At 72.8% G+C, this 19623-nt stretch overlaps 1 protein-coding gene across 1 annotated transcript; it reads right to left on the reverse strand.

Annotated features, from left to right (window-relative positions):
• Positions 1-13798: 13798 nt before the first annotated feature.
• On the reverse strand, positions 13799-18269 carry LOC122154906 (polycomb group RING finger protein 1-like). The gene is made up of 9 exons (XM_042808070.1): positions 17916-18269; positions 17104-17209; positions 16755-16907; positions 15483-15554; positions 15269-15377; positions 14888-14921; positions 14637-14723; positions 14469-14549; positions 13799-13968 (listed from the first exon to the last, which is right to left on the reverse strand). Exons 1-9 carry the CDS (start codon positions 18009-18011, stop codon positions 13921-13923), a joined length of 786 nt encoding a protein of 261 aa, XP_042664004.1. The 5' UTR covers positions 18012-18269; the 3' UTR covers positions 13799-13920.
• Between the last annotated feature and the right edge of the window lie 1354 nt (positions 18270-19623).

The raw sequence follows: 19623 nt of genomic DNA on the forward strand, positions 1-19623 counted from the left end.
AGCAGGTGCAGGGGGACCCGGCAGTGCCGGTGCCGGGAGGGGTTGGGGGGCTTCCAATCTTGCTGACAAAGGCAGAACGCGATCCCCCGGCTGGAAATTGGAGTTAGACAAATTCAACCTTGAAATTTCCCAGCAGCCGGAGCAATTAAACGCCGGAGCGGGGCGGGGGCGGGGAGGGGTGTGTGTGTGTGTGTGTGTGTGCGCGCTTCGGCAGCCTGGGATTGAACCGATTTGGGAAAGATTTGCAGATTGCTCCCGGGAAGTGCCGGGCCGGCAGCGTGGCTGCGGTGCTGCCGGCCAGGCCCCCACTCCCACGGGCACACAAGGCCCCGCGCACGTGTCTTTTGTCCTCGCGGGTGGGCTCACCCCCCTGGCTGGTGGCAGTGCAGCGTGGGGAGCGGGGGGAGCTGCCGCACGTGCTGCCGGGTCCCGATGCTTCCCGGGGGACGGGGCCTGTCCCGGGGTGCAGGTGGGCCCCGTCCCCTGCCCCGTTCCCACCACCCCGGGCTCAGCTGGGCCCCTGGGAGCCACGTCCCCCCCCCGGCCACACCGCACAGCACGAGGGCACTGGGAGGCCCCGGGCACCTGAGGGGCAGGGGTGGGGAAGGGGCGCAGACAGTGCACGGCCCTTCTGGCCCCCGCCCCAGCCCCATGGGGTGGCCAAGCCCGTGCCCTGGGCTGTGTCACAGCTGGTGCGCCATGACACGCACTGGGAAATCGCTGTTCAGGGCAATTCCTTGTTTCTGTGCCGATGGGGGCTTGTGGCTGCCCTGCTCTGTGGGGCAAAGCCCCCCCTGCACCTCCAGCTGCCAGGGGTTGGAGCCCCGGCCGGGCCCTGGGCGTGGGGCAGGGCAGGCAGGAGCCAGGCTGGGCCCTGGGCGGATCTCCAGCTGCAGTGCTCACCCTGATGGGGTGGGACATCACCCCTGCCCCATTGCCCTGCCCCATCCCCCTGACCCATTGCCCTGCCCCATCCCCCTGCCCCATTGCCCCTGCCCCATCCCCCCTACCCCATTGCTCCTGCCCCATCCCCCTGCCCCATCGCCCTGCCCATCGCTCTTCAGCAGTTGGGGTGCATCCCCCACGCAGCAGCCAGGAGCCCGAGGATGCTCCTGGGGAGTGGTCCCAGCACCTCCTTCTCTCCTTGACCCCCCCACTTGTTCCCCATGAGCTGCCCAGTGACCCCAGGCCCCCGGGCGGTGCTGAGCCCCCGGTAGCCCACTGCAGGCAGGGTGAGGGCACGGCCACGGCCACGGGCACAGGCATGGGTGTGGGTGTGATGCCCACCCCTTCGGCAGGCCCACAGCCCCCCCGGTCCCCAGCCCCAGCACTGGGTGAGCCTTGGGCGGGGGAAGTGTCAGCTCCAGCTGCCGGGAACACAGGGTGGGAAACGCTTTTCACCCCAAAGCAGGACAGACGGTGGAAAACAAAAAGAGACCTCTGAATTTTTGCAGGAACATTGGAGTTTCCTGCGGAGCGGGGCCGAGCGCCCTGCGCTGGCCGGGCGCCCGTGGCCGGCGGGGATGGTGACGGGCACGGCTGCCTGGATGGGACCAGGGGCACCCCAGGGCAGCACACCCCGGCGAAGCACTGCCAGCCCCGGCTTGGCTCCCACGCCTCCGTCCCGCAGGGGCTCAGGTCCCCTGGGGGGGTCTGGGCCCATTGCTCCCCAAGCCCCCCTCAGCCCCCCGTGGCTGCTGCCAGCCCGGTGGGGGCAAGCTGCAGCACCTGGATGGGCCAGGGCTGAGCCCCTCACACCCCTTCCCCCTGCAGCTGTGCCAGGCTCCGCACCCCCCAGCGCCTGAGCACATGTGTGCACGTGTGTGTGTGGGGGGGGGTCTGTGCATGCACGACGGGTTTGCACATGTGTGAAGGGGTGTCTGCATGCACGAGGGTGTACACGCTCTGGAGACCGCCCGTGCCAGTGGCTGGGGCTGCCCTGACCCCCCCTCAAGACCCCCCCATCTTGGGGACACCCATGGCTCCAAGCACCAGCAGCTCCGGGCACCCCAGCTCAGGGGCACCCACGTCAGGGGCACCCAGGAACAGGCTGGCAGGACGCCCCACACCACGCTGGGGTGCCTGTGTTGTGCCAGCAATTCCCCGTGCCGGGGTAACGCGATTAGGGGCGGGAGGCGGTGGCTCAGCCCGTTAATACGCTTACACCCCGGCACCGCGCTCTGCCCCTGATCTATTATTTAGCGGATCCATTTCAATAACGCGGCTCCGTGCCGAAGCGCCTGGCGGTAACTCGATTAGGGGCGCTCCCAGCCCCGCGCCGGAGCTGGAGCTGCAGAGCAGTTTGCACATGGAAATTGCTTGCAAATGAATTTTCCTTTAATAAGGGGAATAGCTCGGTGCAAAATTAAACCGTCAGTAGCGGAGGCAAGCGGGGCATCACCGGGGGAGCCGCTGGCAGCGCCGCGCCCCGTGCCGGGGGAGGAGACCTGGCCAATTATTGGCAATAAATCCTGACCCCGCTCGCGGGGCCGGGGGCCGCGGGCGAAGCCACGACTAATGGGATTACACCTCGCCCCGGTAAACGGGGATTAATGTGCCGGGAGCTGGGAGGATGCCGGGGATCCCCCCCAGGGGCTGTTGGCAAATGATCTATTCATTAACACGCGCCGACCTCGCCGCGCGCGCGAGTGCGGGGCTGACCCCGGCTTCATTACGCGGCGAGCGCAGAGGGGAGCGGTGGTGGGGACGGGGACGGGGACAGGGACGGGGATGGGGGTGGCTCGAGGGGTGGTGTGCTGGGGTCTCGTGCCCCCCAGGAGCACCAGGGCGGTGGCGGGGCTGGGGGTGCACGACACGGGGGGCTCCCACACACATGTGCCGGTGCAAGTGCAGCCTGTGCAGGCGGGCGCTCACACTCGTGCGCCTGGCGTGTGCATGTGTGCACAATCACACACAGCCCCCCCCCAGCTGACACCCCGCAGCCGCGCGTGGGGGCACAGCCATGTGCAGGCGTGTGCAAGCGTGTGCAGGTGTGCAGCAGCCATGCAGGGAGGCGCCCATGGGGCACCAAGAGGCCAGCTCGCGTGCAGAGCCACCACATACATGTGCAGGCACACGCGCACACGCATGGAGGCTCATGTGCCAGCGCCAGGGAGCAGCGTGGCTGGGGCAGGAGCAGGATACGGCCCCGGGGGGGGGCAGCCAGGCAGGGACGAGGGAGGATGCTGTGGGGATCCCCGTCCAGCGCCGCGCGTGGGGAAAGAGTTGTGCTGGGGTCAGGGGGTCCCACCGGCCCCCGCCCCAGCTGCTGCCCCCACCACGGGACCCCCTCCCCGCTCTGCTGCTCCATATGGGCCTGGGCCAAACTCCAGCCAAATGGGCTGGGGCGGGGGGGGGGGGGGGGCGTTGCATTTCAAAGCCTCCGGCTGGAGCAAACGCTGCTGCCCCCCCGCCGGGCTGTCACCCGCCCGTGTCCCCTGACCCCAGCACGGCAGGGCTGGTGGGGATGGTTCTGTCCCCTTCCCCAGGGCTGGTGGGGACAGCCCCATCCCCACGGCCGCGGCCGGCACCCACGGAGCTGTGGGGCAGGAGGTGGGGACCTGCTGGCGAGGGGCCTGTGCCGGCTGGCCCCACGCTGGGATGGGACCCCCCCAAGGATCGGGGTCCCTCCTGGGGTTGTGTCTGTGCTGCTGGAGGAGAGGAGCTGCGGGGGGACAGGTGGGTGGAGGGGGCCGGGGCGGTGGGTCATGGGAAAGCCATCCCGCCGTGGGGCAGAGCCATTGTGTGGGGCCGTGTGCCCGCTGCCCGCGAAGGCAGGGGGGCTGTTTGTGACGGGGCAGGCAGGAAGCGGGCAGGCAGCACCGTCCCACCGCCGCCGCTTCCTTCCCCGTGCCGCAAATAGCCGGGACGGGGCGGCCAGAGCGGGGGGCTGCGTGGGGCGGGGAGCTCCGGCCACGGCCCGAGGGGTGCCTGCGTGTGGGGTACCCCGGGCCCTGTCCCTCCAACTTGCTCCACGGCAGCAGGACCCCCCTGAGGGGACCCAGATGGGGTGGGGAGTGAGCACACCCCAGGGCTGGGGCAGGCGGGGTGTGCGGGGCGCGACGGCGTGGCCGGCGTGGCGATGGGGCCATGAGGATTCAATTAGGGCGCGAGTGCGGGGGGCTCGGCTCGGCCCCGCGCCGGGCAGCGCGGTGAGGAAATGGCTCGTCTGAGCCGCTGACAGCCCGGCCCCGCGCCCAAGATGAACGACCGGGCGCCGGATTAAAGCTCCGCACGCTGACAGGGAGCACCTGAGCGAGGAGCAGGGCCGGGGCGGCGAGGGGGGGTGGGCCCAGCGCTGCCCAGGGGCCACTGAGATGCTGGGAGGGGGTCCCCAACAGCCCAAGGGATGGGGGGATGCGGCACCAGCGGGGAGGCACCCTGGGGATGGGCACCCACAGCCTCGCTGGACCGGGCGAGGGGTGGGCGAGGTGGAGGGGGGGAACGGGGCGCCCACAGCCGCACCCCACACAGGGTGACACGCGGGGACCGGCCCAGCCTGCACCCCCAGACCCGGCCGGGGCCCCCCCGAGCCCGTGGCCGGGATCTCCGGTGATGGCTGGGGGAGCGCAGGGCGCTGTGGGGCTGGGCGACGCGGGGGGCTCGGTCCTGGCTTCAGCCCCACATGCTGCCCACCCCCTGCGCTGCCCAGAGCGCACAGCCCCCCCATGCCTCACATCCCTCCCAGTGCCCCATGGCTGCCCCAGTGCCCCATGGCTGTCCCAGTGCCCCACAGCCTTCCCTGTGCCCCATGGCCTTCCTTGTGCCCCATAGTGGGCACCCAGCACAGCCCTCCTGGTGCCCCACAGCCCAGCACAGCCCCCCCTGTGCCCCACAGCCCTCCCCATGCCCTGTGGCTGGCCCACAGCCCAACACAGCCCTCTCTGTGCCCCATGGTTGTCCTGGTGACCCACAGACCTCCCCACACCCCACAGCCCCCCTGTGCCCCACAGCCCCCTGCAATGCCGTGGCACTGCCCCACGCCGTGGGGCTGGAGCAGGCACGGGGACGCTGCTGGGGAGGGCTGGGGGGCTCCGTCCTTGCACCTCACCAGGCTGCAGCAGGGTGGGGGCACCCCGGGGGTCCCACTGGGCTCAGTGAGGTGCTGGGTGCTGCTGCCCTTGGGGGGGACACACGCCTCATCCCGCCGGACCCCGGGGGGGGCCCGTCCATCGGCGGGCGGGCGCGGGGCGGGGGGGATCGATGGGCCGCGGCGGGTCACTGGTATCATTAACCCCGGCGAGGCAGCGGGGCCGCGCAGCCCGGAGGTTAATTAAAAAGAAGTGTGCAACGAAACGAGGCGGCGGGGCGGGGGGGCCAGCACGGCGGCAACGGTGCGGGCAGCGGGCACGGAGCTGCAGGGGGCCGCCACCGATCGCGCCCCCCGGTGCGGGCTGGCACATGGGGGGGTGTGGGGCAGTGGGGAGGGGGGCGGAGGGAGCAGGTGTCCCCATCCCACGCGATCCCCACAGCTCAGGGGACTGTGGGGGTCCCTGTGTGCCCCGGAGCCGGGGGGGACCCGGCCGTCCTGGCGGGGGGCATGGCGAGGGCCGCGCCGTGCCGCGTGGCAGAGCGGGGTGGGAGGAAGAAGAGCCGTCGCAGAGGAAGCCCCATCCTTCCTCCTCCTCCCGTCCCAGCCCGGCTCTATTCTTAGCCCCGGTCTGTCCTGCATCCTCCCTGCCCCGCCGGGGACCGGCCCTGTGCCCCGGGGGGGACCCTTGGGATGGGAGAGTGGGGGGACCCCACCGTGGTGACCCTGTCCCTGCCCGGGCCCCGCTCCCCACCCCCAGCCACCACCGTAACTCTAGACCCGACAGCTGTGCCGCGCCAGCCGCCCCACAGCCCCCACGGCAGCCCCCACAGCCCCCATGACTCCCACGGCAGCCCCCACAGCCCCCACGGCACGGCGCAGCATGGCACGGCATGGCACGGGGGTGGGGGCCAGCTGTCCCATATGCTGGTGCAGGATCGGGACCTGCTGCCCACCGGCATCAGCCCTTACGCAGCCCCCAGTGTCCCCCGGCTTGTTCCCGTCCCACGGGCTGACTGGGGGTGGGGGGGGCCGGGACCCCCCACACTGGGGGTGTGGGGAGGGAAATGGAGCCCCTGGGGCGGTGGAGGGGCAGAAGGATGGGGGGTGGCACCTCTGGGTACAGTGCCCCACATGATATGGGGAGAGGGGATGGCACCCGTTCCGGAACAGGGACCCTGGTGATGGTGGCACCCCCGACATGGGGACATGGGGGACCCTGCCTGTCCGTGTGTCCCCGGGGACGCGCCTCCAGGCGTTTGGGGCCCTGGGACCGGCGCCTTGCTGGGTGCAGGCACTGGGGGGCTGTCCCCCCAAACCGGGACAAGGGCTGCGCGGGTGCCCGCCGTGCCCAGGCCTGGGGTGGCCCAGTGGGCTGCGGTGGTCCGCGGTGACCCCCGCGCCGCGGGGCCGTCCCCGGGCCGTGGCAGGCACGGCAGGGTCAGCGCGGCAGCGCCGCATTCCTGCTCCCGGCAGGGCGATCCGGTTACCGGCCGGCCCGGCCGAGGCCCCACGATTAATCTTCCCGGGTGCCCTTTGGTATTCGCCCCCCGAGGCCCCGCGGGTGCGGGGGGGGGGGGGGGTATGTGGGGGGGGGGTGGGGGTGTCTGGCTGGGCACAGGACAGGGAGGTGAGGGAGGGGCCAGAGGCCAGCCCAGCACAGGAGCGGGCACATGCCTGCCTGGGATGGGGATGGGGATGGGGATGGGAGGGGGAAGGAAACAGGGAAGGGATTGGGAAAGAATGGGGAAGGGATGAGGACAGGGATGGGGCAGGGGAGGGGGAAGGGATGGGGACAGGGATGGGGGTGGGATGGAGATGGGGAAGAGGACAGGGATGGGGATTGGGAAAGCATGAGGACAGGAATGGGGCTGGGGATGGGGAAGGGATGGGAAAGAGATGGAGATGGGGGATGGGACTGGGGATGGGGCCAGGGATGGAGATGGAGCTGCCCAGTTCACCACACTGGGAACACCCTTCCACCGTGCCGGGAACCCCCCCGGCCCCACCACCCCTTGCCCCACGGTGGGTGCCTGGAGCTGCCGGCAGAGCCGCCGGGCGTGGGTGCTGCATAATTGTGGAGCGAGGAGGGGGGGCACGCGCTGCCCGTGTGAGGGGGGATCACATGCAATTAGCCGCCAGACGGAGACGCGGCGTTTCAATAACCCACCGAATTGATTTAGGGAGAGTGGGACCCGGCGGGCGGCAGCCACGGCAAAATGAGCACACACCCCCCTCCTTGCGCTGGGAATGGGGCTCCAGAGATGCCCCACCAGCCTCTGCCCCCACCATGGGACCCCGGCTCACACCCCCCGTCTGTGGATGGCCTGGGGGTCACAGGACCCCCATCCTGGCCAGGGCTGGGCCGCAGCGGGGTTCAGGGGGGAGCGGGGCAGGGGGTGCCCCGAGCATGGAGCAGCCTGGAGCAAGGGGCAGCGCTAACGGGGGGCTGGAGCCCACGGCTTGCTGTCCCCCCTCAGCCCGGCACAGCCCGGGGGGCTTTCCACCCCACGGGGGTGGGGGTCCCACCCCCACTTGGCCAGGGACGCAGCAGCTCATCATCTCCTGCCCCTGCTGGGACCCTGCTCCTGCCTTGGCGGCCGGCTGGCGAGGGCGCAGCTGGGTGGGGAAAGGGTGCTGGGTGCCAGCACGGGGGTGTGCGTGGTGCAGCCAGGACTGCCCCCCCCCCACACACACCAGGGGCTGGGGGTGTCAGGACACGGTCCTGGCCCCCCATCCTGCCCGTTGGGAGCTGCCGGCCGTGCCCCTGCCTGTGGCGTGGCGCAGGGCAGCCCAGGAGCACCGTCCTGCCGGGCACGGAGCCGCCAGCTCCGCCGGGACTGAGGGCTTCCTGCGAGGAAGGTGGGACAAGGAGGGGAAGACAATAAAACCCAGGAAATGCTCTGAATAGCGAAGGTAACCGCCGTGCCGGGCCCGCGCTGCCGGCGCTGAGCCGAGCCGGATGCCGTGGGGCGCTGGGGGCGGCCGGGCAGGGACCAGGGCAGCGGGGACCCCCCGGCACGGGCAGCACCGCGCGGTGCGTCGGGCTGCGCTGAGCCCTCGCTGCCCGCCGGTGTTGCCGATCTTGCCGTGATTTGCCCTAAAAACCTGACCCCAGAGTCTCGCCTGTTAAACCGCGGCCTGTTTCACTGCCGGGGGGGTTCAGTGGGGAGCGGGGCCGTGGGGAAGGGGCTGCCTGGTGTTGTCTGTCCCTGCAGCACCGGGGCAAGGTGCTGGCATTGCGGGCAGCCAAGGGGCAGGAGGGTGGGAGCCGCAGACCTGTGGCCCCCCCACCCAGCCCAGGGCTGCAGACCCCCCCCCGGGCTGTGCCCCGGGTCCCTCCGGCGAGGGGGGGTGTGGCGGGGGGGGATGGCTCCAGGTCTGCCCGTGCCCACGGTGCTTTTGCTGGGGGTGAAGCGTGGCCGGTGGGAGCCACGGGGACCGGCCACCGTCCTGCGGCGCGAGTCCCTGGCAGCGCCGGGGGGCTCGGGCTGGGGTCCTTCTGCTTCCCCGGGCAGGTCCCGGCAGAACGTGGGTTCGGCTGGTGCCCCTCGCCGGGGCCGTGGGCATGTGGCCGGCCGCGCCGCGCTCCCCCGAGCCTCCCAGCGCCGAGTGATTTATGGCCGGGGGAAGCGCGCGGCGCAGACAGATCGGGCCATAAAACCGGGGCAGGAAGTCGCCCGACTTCAAAGGCTGCGCGGGGGCTGCGGCCGCAGCAGTGGTGGGGCCGGCGGGCACCGTGGCACCCACCCCACAGCACCCACCCCACGGCACCCACCCCACGGCACCCGGCTGTCACCCCTCCTGCCAGCGCCCCACACCTGCACCCCACGTGCCCACCCCGCGTGCGCATCCCATGCGCATCCCGCCTGCACAGCCGCTGTGCGCATGGGGCTGGCTGCGGGGCCGCGGGCGTCGAGCTGCCTCCTCCTCCTCCTCCTCCCGCGTGGCCGCGGGGTGTGCCAGGGCGGTGGTCCCGCGGCATGAGCGTGGCCCCGGTGTGCATCCCCCGTCGCCAGGCCCGGCGGCACGCAGGAAGGCCGGGGGGGGGTGCGCGGGCGGCCGCAGCCTCGCAGACAAAGGGCTGGAGGAAACGCCGCCGTCCAAGATAAACCGGGGAAGGTGAGGGGGTGCCCTCCCGCCCCGCTCCCACGGCCCTGCCGCGCCGCGCGCCCACGCCTTGAGATGGGCTGGAGGCACCCGGCCCCGGCGCCCCGTTTGCCGGGGGCACCCACCCTGCCGTCACTCACTCAGCACTGGAGTGGGGTGGGGGGCCGGGGGTGCGGGTGGCAGAGCGGGGTGCCACGGCTGCTCCCATCACCAGCCCCGGGGTGGGGACAGCACGGCTGTGGGGGGTGTGAGGGTCCTGGGGGGCACTGTGTGGCGAGGGGTCACCCTGCAAGGTCCCCGGGGCCGGGTCTGGACACGCTGCGGCCCCTCTCTCCGCAGGAAGGTGCCCCCCTCGCCCCCTGTTCCCACGCTGCCAGGGCATCCCGGTGCCAGCGCCGGTGCCCACATCCTCGGGAAGCCGGCAGGAAGCCGGGCGCTGCCGTCCCACCCGCCCCAGTGCCGCTGCCTCCGCCGGGGCCCGCTTGGTGCCGGCGCGGTGCCGGAGGGCACGTGGGCACAGCATGCTGGCCCGTCAGAACCGTGCGGCATCGTTTAAAGACGATCAGGCGGTGACAAGAATTAAATTGTGTTTTGATTTTCTCATTAGCCTAATCTCCAGCGCGCCTCGTTACGGGGTAATTTCCCCGCACCGACGTGACAGCTCTTTCCCACCATGACAGCCATATGCCAGCGCGCCCATGCCGCGCGCCGGCGGTCACTGGGGTGCCTGGCAGGGACAGCCGTGTGCCCTGACGGGCCCGGTGGGTGCCCCCAGGGTGGGCTGCGGCGTGGGAGGGGGCCAGGGAGCGGGATGGTGCCGGCTGGGTCCTGGCACGTGTGTCCCTGTGGTGCCCATCCATCCCGCGCCCGCAGAGCGGCGGTGGCAGGTCCCGCTGTGCCGCGGGTTGGCAGCCAAGCGGGGCCCCGCGGTGCGGCACGGCGCTGCCGGGGATGGAGCCGGGGAGGCTGCGGTGACACCATGCAGGGGGTGCGGGGGTCTGTCCCGGGGCGCACTGGGGGGGTGTCACCGGGCCGGCCCCACGCACCGGGTCCCCGGGCACTGCCCTGCTCGCCCCGGCAATGGGGTGTGAAGGCGGTGGCGGGCGCGGGCGGCTCATTTGTCTCTGTCAGGAGCCGGCGCGGGAGACGGTGCCGCCGGAGCGTGGCGGGGACAGAGCAGCCGGGGTGCTCAGCACTGCCGGGGTGCTCAGTGCTGTTGGGGTGCTCAGTGCTGTTGGGGTGCTCAGCACTGCCAGGGTGCTCAGTGCTGTTGGGGTGCTCAGCACTGCCGGGGTGCTCAGCACTGCCAGGGTGCTCAGCGCTGTTGGGGTGCTCAGCACTGCTGGGGTGCTCAGCACTGCTGGGGTGCTCAGCACTGCCAGGGTGCTCAGCGCTGTTGGGGTGCTCAGCACTGCTGGGGTGCTCAGCACTGCCAGGGTGCTCAGTGCTGTTGGGGTGCTCAGCACTGCCGGGGTGCTCAGTGCTGTTGGGGTGCTCAGCACTGCTGGGGTGCTCAGCGCTGCCGGGGTGCTCAGCGCTGCTGGGGTGCTCAGCACTGCCGGGGTGCTCAGTGCTGTTGGGGTGCTCAGCACTGCCGGGGTGCTCAGCACCGCTTGCCTGTGCCATGCTGCCCAGATGGCACTGGGGGGCGGGGGGGGGCGGTCTGGCCCCTGCACCTGCCCATGGGATGGGGTGTGGGGGGGGGAGAACGGAGTCCCCCAGAATGAGCACGTGTGGGGCAGCCAGGTGACACGAAGACTTTGGAGGGGGCCGGGCTGCCCCCCCTCGGACAGGCCCCCGCGTCCCCACTGTCCCCTGTGGGGACCAGCTCCCCCAGCCTGCGCGCCCCACCATCCCCCCATCACCTACCCTGAGGGGCAGCGGAGAGGGGCTGTGAGGCAGGAGGGGGGCAGCAGGATGGGGTGCTGGGGACCTGGGCACAGGATGGGGGGGGTTGTGCTGTGCCCCCCACCCTGGCACCCTGTGCTGACCCTCACCGAACTGGGGGTGCCACCGTCCCCGGTGAGGAGCCAGGCTTGATTTGGGGACCTGGCAGCAGGGGAGTGGGAGCCCTGGGGGTCCCTACTTGGCCGAGGAGCTCCCGGGGGTCCCAGCCCCCCGGATGTGGGGAGCCAAGCTGGGGCCGTGCCCAGCTCCTCCCGGCTGGGCTCTGTGGCCCCCGCCGCCCCCCAGGTTAGGGCTGGGGGAACGGGGGGCTCAGGTTTCCCTCTCTGCCGGGCTGGAGCTCGGGGCCATTAGCCCCCTCGGAGCATGACGGGGCGGGGGGGTGGTGGGGTATCAAAGTGCCTTCGCCCCGCACTAACCGGCGTGACCACAGCCCGCAGCCGGCCCCCACAGCCCCCGCGGCCGGGCCGGGGGTGCAGGACCCCAACCCGGCACCTGTGCCCCCCCCCCCCCAGCCTGCACCCCGGCACTGCCCGCAGCATCAGCCTGTGCCGGGGGCAGGCCGTGGGGACTGGGGGCTCCCCGCACCCCCGAGACCATCCTGCACCCCCTGGGCTCATCCTGCATCCCGCCCCCCCCCCTCTTTGAAACCCGCTCCCCATGGCTGCCTGGGGCACCCCCAGGCCTCCCCAAACCCCCCGATTCCCCGGGGGGGGGCACAGGCGGTGGGGCCAAGCTGCTGGCGGGGGGGCTGCTGGTACCGACCCCCGCGCCAGCCCCCGCTCCCGTCCCGGCGGGGGCTCATTTACCAACGTCAGCCCCGCAGTTGGTTTGAATTAGGCTCCTCCGCGGCCGGCGCTGATAAGTGAGGGGGCGCGGGGCTGGGGGGGGCGCGGGGGGCTCCCCGGCCCCGCTCCCGCTTCCTGCTCTGCCGTCTGTAACCGGCTGCCAGAGCCGCTGCTGAAAGACACGGGGGCGGCCCCCGCCGTCCCGCCATCCCCGTCCGTCTGTCCGTCCGCTCCCACGGCCACGCCGCCCTCCCCGCTCCCCCGCAGGCGGGCCCCGGTTGGGACCCCCATCCCGCACCCCCACCCCGCATCCCCGGCGGGCTGGGGGCTGCGGTGGGTGCCGGGGAGGGGGTGTGCAGGGTCCGTGACAGGCTCCGCGCACCCGCAGCACCCCGGGGCTGGGTGGGACCCGGCGCTGCGAGGGTGTTTGTGGGGCTGGGCGGGGGGGGGGGCACAGCGTCCCCCACTCCCCACCAGCCCGGGGAGACCCGGCCGGACACGGAGCCCGGTCCCAGGACCAGCGGTGCAGCCCCGTGTCCCGCCGACCCCCGGCCTCCGCCCGCATTTCACCACGTACTTAGCAGGGGCTTTGGGGACGGGGGGGCTGCGGCCGCCCCCGCGCCCGAGTGAGGGATGGCCGACAGCTGGGCCGGGGAGAGGGGCCGGTAACCGGATCCCCCCGCGGCGGCTCGGGGGGTCCCGGGCGCGGGGTCAGCCGCGGTGCGGAGCTGGGGGCGAGGGACGGGCCACGTGTCCCCCGTGGGCTGGGGTGGGTGGGTGGGGGGGTGGGTACGGACACACACACACACGCGCGCACAGCCTGCCCGATGGCTCCGTGCCACGTCCACCGAGGCTGGGGGGGTCCCGGGACACCCGGCTCGGGGGGCGAGGGTGGGGGCAGAGGGGCTGCTGGCCCCAGCGACCCCCCCCGCGGCACGTCTGAGCACCATCACCGGCGTGCCGGGGGGCACGGAGCGGGGCCGGGGCTTCCCCAGCAGGACCAGGACCCGCGGGGACGTCCCACCCGGCTCGCGGTCACCCCTCCGAGGGGTCCCCCCGGAGCCGTTTTGCCGGGGGGGGGGGGGGGCCGGGACCCGCGGCCCCGGCACCTGTTCCTGCACCAGGAATAGGGGCCGCAGCCGCCGGATCGTGTTTGCAGGGCCCGGGAAAAAGGGGGAAGCGCATCCCAGCCCTGCTCTGGGGTGGCGGGGGTGGTGGTGGGGGGGGCACACCCCCACACCGGGGGACCCCCGAGCCACCCCGCACCGGCAGCTGGGCCCGGGGCTGCCGCACGCCCGACCTCCCCGCGCTCCGGCAGCGGCCCAGATGGCTGCGATATTTCCCCACAATAGCGAGCTAATTAGGCAAGCGCTGGGGAGCGGAGCGGGGGGGGGGCCGCCCTGTGTCCCCCCCCCCCGCTCAGGCAATCAAAGGGCCCATGACTTTATTACGGCTCATTATGCGCGGGCGGCGGGGGGCGCGCAGCCTGTGCCGAGGCGACAGGCGTGTTATTTCCCCATCACCCCTCATTGGGATTCTGGCCCCGGCGGCGGGGGGGGGTGGGTGGGGGGTGGGGGGTGGGGGGGGGGCCGGGACGTGCGCCAGGCAGCCGTGACGGTGATTAATCTGCTGAGCGCCCGCACAACTGCGCTCGGCCGAGGGGCTGCGCGCCCCCTGTGCCGGCACTGCCGGGGGGGGGGGGGGGCTGCACCCCCCCAGCCCAGCCACCCACCCCCCCAGCGCTGCCGCTGCTCCCCAGGGCCCCCCCAGCATCCCCTGTAGTGCACCCCATGGCTCAGCACCCCCCCACTGCAGCAGCCCTTGGGGGGGGGCTGCGGGTGTCGTGTCGTGTCCCCCCCCCGCATTTCTGGAGGTGCTGGTGGTGAGGGGGGGCTCAGCAGGGTCCCCAGTAGCTACCCCCCAGCCCCAGCCAAACGCCCCCAGCGTGCAGAATGGAGGCGTGGGGGATTTTCCACAGTTTTATTCAAAAAATAAACTTGAGCAGGAGGAGCATTAAGTTAGGGGGAGCAGGGTGGGGGGCGCGGGAGCAGGGCTGCGCTCCGGGGGGGCAGCACCCGCCCCCAGCCCCTACCTCCTCTTGTCCTTGATGCTGTAGTGCAGCAGGAGGGGCGCGGGCTGTGAGGCAAGGAGGGGGGATCAGGGCTGCTGGCACCCCCACCATGGGGCAGACCCCCCTGTACCCCAGCCCGGGGCAGACCCCCCCGTACCCCAGCCCAGGGCAGACCCCCCCCCCCCCCCGTACCCCAGCCCGGGACCCCAGGGGTGGGCGGGAGCAGCCCCCCTGCTGCAGGGCTGGCCCCAGGCAGCCCGAAGAGCCCCGGGGCTGCACCGTGAACTTGTCCAACCCCTTCAGGGACCCGTCGCCCTCCCGACCCATAGCGGGGGGGGTACGCAGCCGTGGGGGGGCCCCCGGGTCGCCGCTGCAGCGAGCGACATTAATCATCCTTGATTCACCGATTCCCCGCTCCACTGCCGCGTTCTTGGAGCCACAAGCCGCTTTCCCGGGGAGGGTCCCCCCACCAGACATGGCTGAGCCCCCCCGCCACTCCCCGGCCCGGGATGGGGCCCCCGGGGGGCAGATCCCTCGCGGCAGGGTGGGGGGCAGCGGGTCCCACCTTGCCAAACCAGCGCGAGAGCCAGAGCTGCTTCATCGTCATGTGGTCGGGGAGGGCCTCGTTGTTGAACAGGATCTGCACCTACGCGCGGGGAGGCTGTGTTGGGGTGGGGTGGGGGGCCCACGACCCCCCCCACACCTGTGAAGCTCTCCCGGCCCCCCCACTCACGTGCTGCAGCGGCAGCCCCAGGCGGTGGCACAGGACCCTCCGCAGGTGCCGGATTTGGGCCCGCACGGAGCATCTCACGTACTTCTGCTGCAAGGGGCAGAGCGGGTCGGGGCGGGGGGGTCTCAGCTCCCCCCAGCCCCCTCCCCACCTGGGACCCCACGCACCAAGCCGAGCCCGGAGCGAGGGCTGTGGGGCCGGGTGTGGGCAGAGCTGGGGGGGCTTGGGGCCCGGTGCAGGGACCCCCCCCTCACCTGCAGCACGGCCTTGCTCTTGTCCTTGCTGGAGCTGCGGAGGGAAGAGAAGGGGCAGCCTGCCAGCTCCAGTGCTGGGAGGTGGGGGGCTGCGGGCTGTACCCCCTGCCCGTCCCTGCGCACAGCCTGGCGCAGGGGTGCGGGGTGACCCCCCCCCGCCCGTCACACGGGGCCGGCAGCTGAGCTGCAGCCATCGATCCCATCACAGCCCCCGGAGCTGCCGCTTATTGACTTTGCTGTCGGAGCCGGCGGGCAGCTGCGCAGCGCCCGTCCCTGCAGCCGCCGGGCAGGGCTGCGGGCTGGGGGGGCACACACTCACACACACACACGCAGAGCTGGGGCAGCGGGGAGCCAGGACCCCCCCGCGCTGCCGGCACTCACCTCTGCTTCTCCAGGCAGAGCGAGACGTGCTCGTCGTAGCGGAAGTAATGGGCGCGGGAGTGATCGAAGGTGCTGTAGGGGAGCCCCATGGGGTCACCCCCGACTGTGTCTGGGGAGACGCGGGGAGGGGGGCGGGACTCAGCCGGAGACGCCGCAGTGAGACCACCCCCCTCTCCCCCCCCCAGGTCTGGTCGCGGCCCCCGAGCGTGCCCACCCTCACTGCTGGGCTGCGTCACCCGGTCGAGGCCGCGGGACTGGTAGAATTCCCGGATCCTCTTCTCTTCACCTGTGGGGGAGAGGCCGGCGCTGCTGAGGGACACCCCCTCGCCCCGCGTGCCCCCCCCCCCAGCCCATCACGGCTTCCTGCCTGCGGTGCCTGGGGTGGGTGGGGGTCCCCGGGCTGCCTTCGGCCCGTCCCACCGCTCTGACCTTGGCTGGGCAACGCAGCCGACAGCCAGCGCCTCTCCTGCCGCCAGACACTCCCCCCTGTGCCCCCCCGGGGTCTCCACCAAGCCCCCGCCATGTGCCAGGGGTCCTGTCCCCATCCCTGTCCCTGTCCCCCTGGCACCTCCCCCCTCATTCCCCCCTCCCCGCCGTGGAGCAGGGGACCAGAGCCCACGCTGCGTGTTTGCTGCGTCCCCCCCCTCCTCCCCAGGCCTCCATCCCCCCGTGGCAGGCTGACATTTCCACCGAGGTGTCCCCAGCGCCGTCCCCATCCCCGTCCTGACTGACAGTGGCTAATCTCGAGCCCACGGCTGCGCCTGCGGTGGGGCGGGGGGGCTGCCCCCCCCTCTCCAGCGTGCTGCTTTGCATTCACCACCACCATCCGCCGGTTCACCGCGCCGTCACTCAGCGCCTGGCCTGGGGGACGCGGCTCACGGACCTCCCGTCCCCGCAGCGCCGAGCACGGCCGGCTGCCGCAGCCCGAGGGGGCTGAGCCGGTTGCAGACCCCCCCAAAAAGCACCCCCCCACACACTCCTTGACCCATTGCCCCCCCCCAGCCCCGGGGAGCTGCGGCTGCTCTACCCACCGGCACGGCTGGGGGGAAGGGACAGAGCCGCGGCACAGCCAGAGCATCCCGTGGGTCCCTGTGCCCGAACCCCCCAACCCACGCGGTGCCAGCGCCGAGCCCCCGCCTCGCTCTGCTCCCCATCCCCAAACACCCCCACGTGCTTCCTGGGCCCCTGCAGCCCCCCAGCACCTGCTTCCGTGACCGGGGGCCGTTTGTCCTGCTTTCTCCCTCACTCTACAACTGGTTTTACATAGCAAGAAGCGCCCCCCACCCTCTCTTCCCAGCCAAGCTCTAGCAGCTGCGGGATTTAGAGCACCACGACCCACAGACCCTCCCACACCCAGTAAGGAGGTGCCCCCCCCAAAATCTCCAGTTTTTCCCTGTGCCCTTCCCCTCACAGCTCCTCCCCATGTCGTTCTGCAAGACACTGGTGCCAGGGACGCCCGATCCTGGCCCCCCCCCGGGACACTCACTCTCCTGCAGACCAGGCACCAGCTTGTAGACAATGTCCTGCATGACGCGGTCCAGCTTGAGGTTGAGCAGCGGCTGCGTCTCGTGGATCTTGGTGTTGCACATGGGGCAGTACTTGCTGGTCTGCAGGTACTTGACGATGCAGCTCTTGCAGACTGTGGCCAGAGGGAGGGGGCGTCGGGGGGGGCCGGGGTGGTGGCACAGCCCCACACACCCAGCACTGACCAGTGGGACACGTCCCCCTTGGCCCCCCTGGCAGAAGGCACAGTCGCGGGGCGGCGGGCAGGGGAGGGTCTGCAAGCCCCCCCCGCCCCCCATCCATGGGGGGGACCCACAGCGCCGGGGACTCACACGTGTGCAGGCACTCGGTGATGGTGGTGGCATCGATGAAGTACCCGGCGCACAGGCAGCACACGATGTGCTCGTTCAGCTCCTTCATCTTCACCTTCACCTCCTCCTGCAGAGACGCGCTGCTGTCGCCCGCTCCCCCCCCCGGGGCACCCTGCAGGGGCACACCAGCCTCCCACCCCCCCGCAGCCCCCTGCTTGCCCCACGCGCAGCGAGACGCCCAGGGACGGCACAGCAAGGGGGAGCACAGGGGCGGCACGGGTGGAAGAGCCCCCCTGGGCCATGCAAGGGCCCCCCCCCCCGTGCCCCTGCTCACCTGTGGCCTCGCCCCACAGCCCGGCCTCAGGGCGCAGAGCCCCCCCCAGCACCATGGGGTGGGGGGCCGGGGGTGACGGCTGGGGGTAGCCTCTCTCCTGCTGTGGGGCGCAGCACCTGCACTGACAGCCTCCCCCACCCCCCGGGAGCTGCCACGCCCTGCCACGCCCTGCCCCGCCCCGAAAAAGCCCCGCCCCGAAAAAGCCCCGCCCCGAAAAAGCAGCGCTCAGGGCAGGGCTTAAATCACCCGTGCCCCACCCCTGCGCCAGGCCCCGCCCACCCTGCTCCTGGCCCCGCCCCTCACCTGCGCCTCGCCCATCACACCTGGCCCCGCCCACCCACCGCCCCTGGCCCCGCCCACCCGCGGCGGGGGCGGACCGGCGCATGCGTGTCCCCGGCGCACCCCCCCCCCCCCCGCCCCCCCCCCCCGGAGCGTTGTCGCGGCGCGCTCTTCCGCCCGCGCATGCGCCGGCACGGCGCCGCCGGCCGCCGCCGCTCGCCTCGTTCCGGAGCGGGTCCATCTTGTAGACGGCCTGGAGCTGGTTCCGCAGCCGCATGGCGATCGCCATCGGGCCCCCCTGAGGAGGCGACGCCATCTTAGAACCTCCTCCGCCTCCCCGCTCACTTCCGGGTTCGGGGCGGGGCCGCCGCCGCCGCCGCCGCCGCCGCCGCCCGTGACTACGGCTCCCGCCGCGCCCCGCGCGCCGCTGGGCATGCCGGGAACGGGCCGGCGACGCGGGGCGCGGGCGCCCCCTGCTGGGCGCGGCGGGGAGCGCGGCGCTGCCGTTGGCCCCGCCCCGCAGCCGGGCCCCGGGGTCGGCCCGGCCGTTACCGGGAGGCTCCCGCGTGTCACGGCCGGTCCCGGGGGCGAGGCTGTCCCGTCCCCGTCCCCGTCCCGTGTGTGTGTGCCCCCCGGCCCCGCGCCGGCGGCCGATAGCGGGGGGCGGGCCCCTTGACAGACAGCAGCCGCCGCCAATGGGGGGCGGCGCGCCGTGCCGCGGGCCGCCGCCAGGGGGCAGCAGCGCAGCGCGAGGGGCCCCGGCTCGGTGCGGGGGGGGGGGGGGGGGGGGGGCGCTGCCGTCGGGGTCCCCGCGCCCCCGAGCGCCCCCCGCGGGGGCGGCAGGGCCCGCACGGCCCCCCCGGGCAGCCCCCGCCCCGCCCCGGTGGGGCACGTGCCCCCCTGCGGGGGCTGGGGGGTGCTGGGGCGGGACTGGGGGGGGCAGGGGCTCGGGCTGGGGCCGGGGTGCAGGGTGGTGGGTGCCGGCGGGGCGGACGGGTCGGGGGGTGCCGGGTTTGGGGGCGCCAGAGATGCCGGGCTGCTGGCCGGGTTTGGGGGGGCCGGGTTTGGGGGGGCCGGGTTTGGGGGTGCCAGAGATGCCGGGCTGCTGGCCGGGTTTGGGGGGGCCGGGTTTGGGGGGGCCGGGTTTGTGGGCGCCAGAGATGCCGGGCTGCTGGCCGGGTTTGGGGGGGCCGGGTTTGGGGGGGCCAGAGATGCCGGGCTGCTGGCCGGGTTCGGGGGGGCCGGGTTTGGGGGGGCCGGGTTTGGGGGGGCCGGGTTTGTGGGCGCCAGAGATGCCGGGCTGCTGGCCGGGTTTGGGGGGGCCGGGTTTGGGGTGCCAGGCGGGCTGGGGTGCCGGGTTTGGAGGTGCCGGGCGGGCTGGGGTTTGGGGGTGCCGGGTTCGGGGTGCCAGGCGGGCCGGGGTGCCGGGTTTGGAGGTGCCGGGCGGGCCGGGGTTTGGGGGTGCCGGGGTATTGGGCTGGTTTGGGGGTTGCCAGGCGGGCCGGGGTTTGGGGGTGCCGGGTTCGGGGTGTCAGGCGGGCCGGGGTGCTGGGTTTGGAGGTGCCGGGTTCGGGGTGCCAGGCGGGCCGGGGTGCCGGGTTTGGAGGTGCCGGGCGGGCCGGGGTTTGGGGGTGCCGGGTTCGGGGTGCCAGGCGGGCTGGGGTGCCGGGTTTGGAGGTGCCGGGCGGGCCGGGGTTTGGGGGTGCCGGGTTCGGGGTGCTGGGGTGCCGGGCGGGCGGCCTCCCTGGCGCTGCCGGCCGAGGCTGGAGCCGCGCTAATGGTGGGTGATTGGATCAGGGCTCTGGAGGGGAAGGAGCGGCCCCGCTAATGCAAAGCAGAAGCCGCTCAAGGCCGTAATGGCTCGTTATGGTTACGATTATTGCTCCAATCCCGAGCAACAAGTGCTGTCTGGGGAGACGGCGGGGGCC

The sequence above is a fragment of the Tyto alba genome, unplaced genomic scaffold, assembly GCF_018691265.1.
Source record: "Tyto alba isolate M040663 unplaced genomic scaffold, T.alba_DEE_v4.0 Super-Scaffold_6, whole genome shotgun sequence".
Taxonomy (NCBI): Eukaryota; Metazoa; Chordata; class Aves; order Strigiformes; family Tytonidae; genus Tyto; species Tyto alba.

Excerpts from the sequence above, each read along its gene's own strand:
- LOC122154906 (XM_042808070.1), bottom strand. The coding sequence starts at position 18,011 with ATGGCGTCGCCTCCTCAGGGGGGCCCGATGGCGATCGCCATGCGGCTG. Across the intron at positions 16,908-17,103 it reads CACCGAGTGCCTGCACACGT|TCTGCAAGAGCTGCATCGTC; the intron begins GTGAGTCCCCGG and ends CTCTGGCCACAG. Across the intron at positions 14,550-14,636 it reads TGGGGCTGCCGCTGCAGCAC|GTGCAGATCCTGTTCAACAA; the intron begins GTGAGTGGGGGG and ends CCCCGCGCGTAG.